The sequence below is a fragment of the Humulus lupulus genome, chromosome 7, assembly GCF_963169125.1.
Source record: "Humulus lupulus chromosome 7, drHumLupu1.1, whole genome shotgun sequence".
Classification (NCBI taxonomy): domain Eukaryota; kingdom Viridiplantae; phylum Streptophyta; class Magnoliopsida; order Rosales; family Cannabaceae; genus Humulus; species Humulus lupulus.
This window is the reverse complement of record NC_084799.1, coordinates 113,564,022-113,572,090: the sequence shown is the minus strand read 5'-3', so window position 1 is coordinate 113,572,090 and position 8,069 is coordinate 113,564,022. Positions and strand designations below refer to the sequence as shown.

The 8,069-nt window shown below is 30.5% G+C and overlaps 1 protein-coding gene across 1 annotated transcript; it reads right to left on the bottom strand.

Moving 5' to 3' along the window:
* Nucleotides 1–1,371: 1,371 nt before the first annotated feature.
* LOC133792087 (secreted RxLR effector protein 161-like) lies at nt 1,372–7,162 on the bottom strand. Its single transcript, XM_062229996.1, has 2 exons — nt 6,710–7,162; nt 1,372–1,470 (listed from the first exon to the last, which is right to left on the bottom strand). Exons 1-2 carry the CDS (start codon nt 7,160–7,162, stop codon nt 1,372–1,374), a joined length of 552 nt encoding a protein of 183 aa, XP_062085980.1.
* Nucleotides 7,163–8,069: the final 907 nt, after the last annotated feature.

The window sequence follows — 8,069 nt, the reverse complement described above, 5'->3', positions numbered from 1 at the left end:
AGTAAATGTAGAAATATGTAGATGAATAAAATAATAGAAAATACAACTCTAAATAAAAGATACAAATAAACTAGACGTAGTAGAAGAAAGATCTAGAGGAGATTAACACTCTAAAAGCAAAAGATATAAGAAAATATGTAAATAGAAAATAAAGAGAAGATGATAAAAAGCAATAGTAGAAAAGAAGAACAAGAACAATAAACAAACACTCTCAATCACACAACCAAAGTGAAGAGCATTGGGGATCACCAACTTGAACAAGGTTTACAACCTTTGTCCAAAAGCTTATTTCCCAACAAGCATATCACTTATGACTTTGATAAATTCAAATCAAAATGTGTAACATCAAATATACACATTGTTGGGTAATATTTGGGGGTTACAAAATTGTAACTCCAAATACGTTAAATATTTGAATATTCACATTATCCAAATATTGTAACTCTCATTTTATATGTTACAATATGTGACACTCATTGTCACATTATTTATTCTAAATATCATATTATATAAATAATATAACATAAATATGAAAAGAAATTAATGCATCACTTTTCTAATCTAATATTTAGATGCAATCTTGTGTTTAAGTTTAGGGTAAATGCCATTTTGGCTCTCTGTTGTACAAAAATTACCAATCGGACTCTTAGTTTTGTTAAATGAAAATCCAGACACTACCTTTTGCAAAATGGAACAAAATAATACATTGAAACCAATTTTTGGTCAAACTTTTTTAAAATATGACCAAAATGCCTCCAAGTTTTATTAATTAATGAATTAAATTACACAAATAAAATATTAATAAATTAAAAATAAATAAAAATTGACATAAAATAGTATTTACCCTTAATTAATACATTAAAACATAAATATAATTTTGAACAAAATTAAGTAAAAAATAAAATCAAAAATCAAATTATTCCACATCAAAAATCTAACTTCATGAACAAAACTTGCAAAAACATGAACAAAATCTACACAAGAACAAAATCACAACAAAATTCCTGGAAAAACGAATCTAGTTAAGTTTATACCCAATTTCAACACAAATCTACACATGAAACCAAAAAAAAAAAAACACGAACACATCCTAACAAAAACATGAACATACCCAGAAAAAATGGCAAAAACAACCCAACCAAGCTTACCTGTTACACTTCCCCTGTCTTTCTCACCTCCTTAGTCAGTTGCACACCTCCGGCTGCAACAACTCGCTTGCAAATCCAAGATCGTCCTCAAATTTGAGCCCAATCCGAGCCCTTAAGCCCCAAAAATCAAACCCAGATCCAAGCCCAGCGGTTGGTCTTCAACGTGCGATAGACCTGATCATCCCGAAGCCCCAGAAATCAAACCCAGATCGTCCTTTGCCTGTCACACCCAAGCACCGACAAGCTCCAACACTGCAAGCACCTTCTTCACACCTGGCGCCGCAAGTTCCAGTGCAGTCCTTTGTCTGTCACACCCAACCACCTGCAAAGAAGAAGAGGAAGAATTACAATTTAGGATTTTCAGTTTTGTTTTAATTTATTATTAAGGTTTTTAATTAGTTAAATTTTTAATGATTTTAATCGGAATTGGGGTTTCTAAATGAAAGTTTTTATTTTTATTTAAGTTTCAATTTGATTAATGTTGTAATTTTATGGTTTAAGAATAGGATTTAAGTTTGAATTTAGGTTTAATTTTGATTTTTTGTTTATTTTAAGTAACTTAAAAGTTTTAATTAATTAAAATATGATTTTTATTATTTTTTAAATTTATATTAATTTTTAATTTAATAATATTCTATTTCAAATTATTAAATTAACTAATTTATAAAAGTATGAGTATTTTGTTATATTTAAAAAAATGACCAAAATCGAGCTTATGGTATTATTTTGTTCTATTTTACAAATTGTAAAGTTTGAATTATCATTTAACAAAACAAATGGTCTAGTCCGTAACTTTTACTCAACACAGATACTAAAATGATATTTACCCTGAAGTTTAATATCTCTAATTTAAAAGCTACAAGTAATATGATATAACATTGTCACATATAGAGCTGTAAATACAGCCCGGGCTTTCTAGCACGACACGAAACCGGCAAGAGCTCGGGAGGCACGAGCACGACACGACACGAAAAAATATGGGCCTGGGCCAGGCATGACACGAATTGAAAATTGGCACGACACGGCACGACACGACATGGGCCTGAGCACGGCACGACACGACAAGCCCGAAGGCACAACACGAAAGCATGAACAAACTAGCCCGAAAGCACGACACGATAAAAAACCCGATATTTTGACATTAATAATCATAATAAATTTGTATTTGTCAATTATTAATAAATTAAAATGATAATAGAAGTCTTATTTTCTCAATGTTTATAATTATATTAATTTATTTTAAGATTTGTGAGTTAAATTTTTTAGCATTTATTAGTAGGTATTAAAATTCTAATAATTATCTTTGATATAATTTTGTGTAAAATATTGTTAAAAAGTATATAAAAATATCTAAAATTATAATTTAAACAAATAAATGTATTTTGTTTGGTGGTAAGTCTATTGATGATTAAATAGGTGGTGGAGGGTTCAATTCTCCATCCTCACATTTTTTGGCAAAAATAAAGTGGGCCCGAATATAGAAAGTGGGCTGGCCCGAATAAGGAAAGTGGGCCGGCCCGACTTGGGCCCGACACGGCACGACATGGGCGGGCCCATGGGCCGTGCTGAGCCTACTCTTTAAAAAATGGGCTGCCCGGCCCGACACGAAAATAATATGGGCCAGGCCCGGCCCAACCCGAATTTATCGGAAGCGCGAAAATGTGGGCCGGGCCGGGCCGGCCCACATTTACACCTCTAGTCACATACATTGATGAAGTCGGGATTTATCTAGGGACTATTTATATTTTTAATTTTTTAAGGTTCGCTTGAGTACATTATTCCTAATTATTGTTAGGCCTTTTAATTTTTCTAGGCTAAAATACAAAGCATATTATGAAGAAAATATGGAGGTGGCTTCCCGCTAGTATGATTTATAAGAAGAAAACTAATGAAATATTTGAGTGGCTATAAAGTCCGGCAAATTATATCCACCCATCCAATCTTTAATTCATTCATATCCAAAAGACAACTTTCCGTATTATTGTCCCACTAACATGTGCAGTGCACTTAAAAGTTGAAACACAGTCGTATGATTAATTCAATAATTAATTGATGATTTGGGTTTTTTTATTATAAATAGTTCTAGGACAACTAAACACTATTTTTCCACTTATATTAATGTTTATTTAGTGGGCATTCGGGAAATTAATTAAAATAGTGTATTATATCGGTAGGGGTATAAAAATATGTCATCAATTCCACGACAAAGGTCATACTCAAAGTGTCGTGTAGAATTAGCTTTTAAATTAATCTATGCATAATATTCCTCCTATAAGTTCTATCTTTTTGTTTGATTTTAATTATCTTTATTTTTGTTTTTATTTGTGATTTTGGGTCCAATTCGAGTTTGGAAAAATGGGTAGGTTGCACATATTGTTATGGTTTTGGTAATGCCTTGGCTTCCCACTCTATGGAGAATAAAAATCGACTGATGTCAATAACCTGTTGCTCCTATGTTCCTCTAATAAAATTGTGTCATTTGTCAGTTGTTATTTTACTTTACCTAACTAACAGAACTCTGTTAGTTCTGTTTGTGTTAATTTTTTTAAAAGTATTTAATCACATTTAATTAATTTTTATTGAAGAAAAACTATGCCATTAATTTCTTAAATATATATTGCTTTATTAAAATTATATTGGGATAATTTGTTTGTGCTTTTTAGTAAGTCATGTTCAAAAAGTTTATTATTTTGCTTACACGTGACATTCTATTACTTTCATATAATTTTGTTACATAAAAAACTTTTTCATTTTTTTTTTATGATAATCTGATTTTTATAGTAAATTTTTGTAACAAATTTTATTTTGTATAATTTGTCATCGAAGACTTTTATAATTTTTTTACACCAATAATCGTTAATAAATTAAAAAAAAACTTGAGTCTAAGGTTTTCTCCTCTTTTAATATTAATGAAATTATTTATTAAACAAAAGATTTAAAATGTTATAAAATATAAGTATATCAATACCGTCATGTATAAAGAAAATAAATATACTATTTTAGTCACCAAAATTTATGCGAAATTCTACTTTTTTTGTCTCTAAATTCTTACAATTTTGTAAAATTAAGTTTTGATGTTATAATTTATTTTACAAAAACATTTGAACATTTTCTTTTAGTCAAATTATTTTTTAATGACTATAATAACATCAATTTATAAACTTTAATATATTTAATTTTTTTATAATTAAATATTTTAAAAATAATTATTTAAATCTAAAAAGAATTAAAAAGAATTTTAAGATTATAAATTGAATGAAAAAACAACAAAAAAAAAATTAACAGAATTATACAAAATTAATAGATGTCACTTATAAACAAAATAATTTTTTGGGTTAATAGTTTTTTAGACTCTGTTTTTCTGATTACCTATTTGGATCCTGTGTTTTAAAAAATTCATTTTTGGACCATATATTTTTTTAAATGGTTCAAATTGACTACTAAACTCAATTTTGATGAAGAAAAAAATTGAATATGACAATACAGTTTTTAAGCAGAATGATTTATTTTTGTTCTAAATTGTTGGTTTGGTGAATTATTTGTGATTTCAGTTGAGAAAATTTTGACCAAAATCGGGTTTAGGGTTCTATTTGAACCATTTTACAAAACATAGGGCCCAAAAAGTAATTTGTCAAAACACACAATCTAAACAGGTAATGAGACAAAATACAAGATCCAAAAAAATATAAATCCTAATTTTGTTAATATATATGTGTATATCACAACGACATGACATGACTTGCAAAAAAGTACAAACAAAATTGATTACGATATAATTTTAATAAATTATATATGTAAATAATTAAACGCATAATTTTTCTTCAACAAAAGAAATCAATTATATGTCATTAATTACTCCAAAAAAAATTAAGACAAACAGAACTAACAGAGTTGTGTTAGTCACGTGAAGTAGAATAATAATTGACAAATGGTAGAGTTTTATTAGAGGGACAATGTAGCGACAGGTTATTCACGATAGTGGATTTTTATTCCTCTAACAAAAAAAACAAAGAACCAGAGAAACCACAGGCACACGAGAAGAAAAGGAGATCTGAGAAGAAGAAACAAGAAATGAGAGTGATAAATGTGATAGTGGGTTGGGGGTTTAAAAAGAGGAGTGGGTAGTTACCTAAAATGAAAAAAAGAACAAGAAAATAAAACTAAATATTTGCAATAATGAGACACAAATCAGGAAATAGTTAATCAATATATTTTTTTATTTCCCAAATCCCACAAAATCTGATTATATCAATTAGACACACTTAAAAAGGAAGACAAACAGTATAAAAAATTACCAAAAAAAAAACTTACCATTCGAAATTTGCCTCCATTTTTTATTTTTATTATTCTTTTTCTTTAAATTTTCGACCCCCCCTTTATTTATTTGTTTTTAAAAAAAAAAAGCAAAAAAGGAAACACAAGACATTTGTCACACTAAAGAGGATATAAAAAGCTAGTCGATGAAATAAAATTAAACAAAGAAAAAACAAAGACAATATTTTTAATGAAGCTCAAACAAAAAAAAACGGTCACAACATTTTTTTTATTATATAAAATGAATCAACTATTCTGCTCAATTGGTTGTTAATTTTGCCAACCAATTGAATCAACTATTCTGCTTGTTTTTGTTCCTTATGAAATAATCAAACTTGTAAGAAAATACAAATATTATATTAACAAGCTAATTATCTATTGTGCTAAAATCATTAAAGTTACGCAGGAAAATAATTTACTCAGTCACTATTAAATATTTTAAGTAGTTCAATCAGTATGTAACAACTATTGAGACCATGTTTTTATTTATTTGAAAATGTGTCAAGCATTTGTGTGTGAAAGTGAAAGAAGGGAACATTGTCCAATTTTGTTAAAAAGACTTTTTTTGAGAATTGTAACAAATGGAGATGCTATCACACTGTCTTAATGGTAGCCATTTTCAACGGTAGCGTATCCTCTACATAGCTGCTAATTACACAGTATCAACTTACTCAGAGATGAGTTTCACACATTTGAGACAAGTAGCTCTATTCTTCCAATGGAGCTCGAAACACAATTTTTTTATAAAAAAAACAATGGTAGCTTTAACATAACACTGATTGAAGAACTCAAATATTTCTAGGAGGGGTAAATTCATTTTCCTGAACTAAACTTGTATGAAAAAATACACTAGAGAATTAGGAAGTAACATAATAATATGTATTTCTTTTGCGTGTGACAACTTCTTCTAGAACAAGAACAAGACAAGACTTTATGAACAATACAATCAAGGAAAAAATATCAAGATAAACAGACGACACAAATTTAAATGGAACAAACCCCTAAGGATTTCCTTAGAGAATTAAAATGGACTGAATCAAGAACTTTAGTAAAGATATCTGCAATTTGTTTGCTTGTTTCAAAATATTCCAAGACTAGAATTTTATTTTTCACAAGATCTCTAATAAAGTGATGACGGATATCTATGTGCTTAGTGTGTGAGTGTTGAACATGATTTTTGAAATATTTATAGCACTAGTGTTGTCACAAAAAATGGTTAAAGTTTTCAAATAAAACCCATAGTCTACCATCATTTGTTTCATCCATAACAGTTGGGTACAGCAACTACCCGCAGCAATGTACTCAGCTTCTGCAGTTGACAGAGAAATTGAGTTTTGTTTTTTGCTGTGCCCTGAAACAAGATTGTTTCTCAGATAGAAACATCCTCCACTAGTGCTTTTTCGATTATCAGCATTACTTGCCCAGTCAGCATCACTAAAACAAACCAAGTTAGAATTCGTGTCCTTGGAAAACCAAATCCCAAAATCAAGAGTGCTATTTACATAGCGAATGATTCTTTTCACAACAGTAATATGAGATTCCATGGGATTTCCTTGATAACGAGGACACACACCAACACTAAAACAAATATCAGGACGACTAGCAGTAAGATAAAGCAAACTACTAATCATACTTCTATAAAGTGTTGGATCTACCTTTACTCCATATTCATCTTTGGATAATTTTACTGTTGTACTCATTGGAGTATTGGTATGTTTGGCATTTTCAAGACCAAATGTTTTTACCAAGTTTTTTGCTTATTTACTTTGTGAAACAAAAGTACCATCCTCAGATTGCTTAACCTGAAGACCCAAAAAATACACGAGTTCATCTACCATACTCATTTCAAACTCATCTTGCGTTTGCTGAACAAAAACTTTCACTTCAGAGTTAGGTGTAGAACCAAATACTATATTGTAACGCCCTGGTTACCCCAGAACAGTTACGGTGAACGGTGGACTGGAAATTTGACCCGCTACCCGAGTCCTTTGGTAAAAAACGTGCTCTAAGTATAATTAACAGGTTAAGGTGAAAAAAATTAAGGAAAAGGAAATGGATATTTTCATTACAAACTGCTCTGCAGAGCTAATTAAAATATTTACAAGTTGTTCTCAGTACAAGATGGTCATTGCGGTTCCAAATTTACAATCCCGCCGACCTAAGCGGCAATATAGGGTAAACCCCCTAGTTCCTCTGAGAACGCCTTCGCCGTGGTGGTCAAGCGGCCGCAAATGTACACATCACCACCTAAGCCCTCCACTCAAGGCTGGGTGAGCTTTCCTTTTCCTTTACCTGCACCATATAGCACCCATGAGCCAAGGCCCAGCAAGAAAACACAATAAAGCATGATATTACATTAACAATGATCGTAATAATCATCCAGGACTATCAGTCCTAACAAATAGGTGACTACTCTAGGAGTCACTAAAACAGGGACAACACCCTCCAGCCATGTGACGATAGGGTCACCAGAGCTTAGCAGATAAGTGAGCCTTTCATAAGTTTGAGCAGGATAGGTGTATGGTGATTAGTCACCAACATAACCTTCCTCATGAATTATAGTCATAACCTTGGAACATCGTTCCCTAGCCATGTGACAAACAGTCA

Bases quoted from the DNA above. Each gene is read 5' to 3' on its own strand.
- LOC133792087 (XM_062229996.1), bottom strand. From the start codon at position 7,162: ATGAGTACAACAGTAAAATTATCCAAAGATGAATATGGAGTAAAGGTA. The intron at 1,471-6,709 runs GTAGACTATGGG...TCTTCTTTGCAG, and splicing joins TATGGATGAAACAAATGATG to GTGGTTGGGTGTGACAGACA.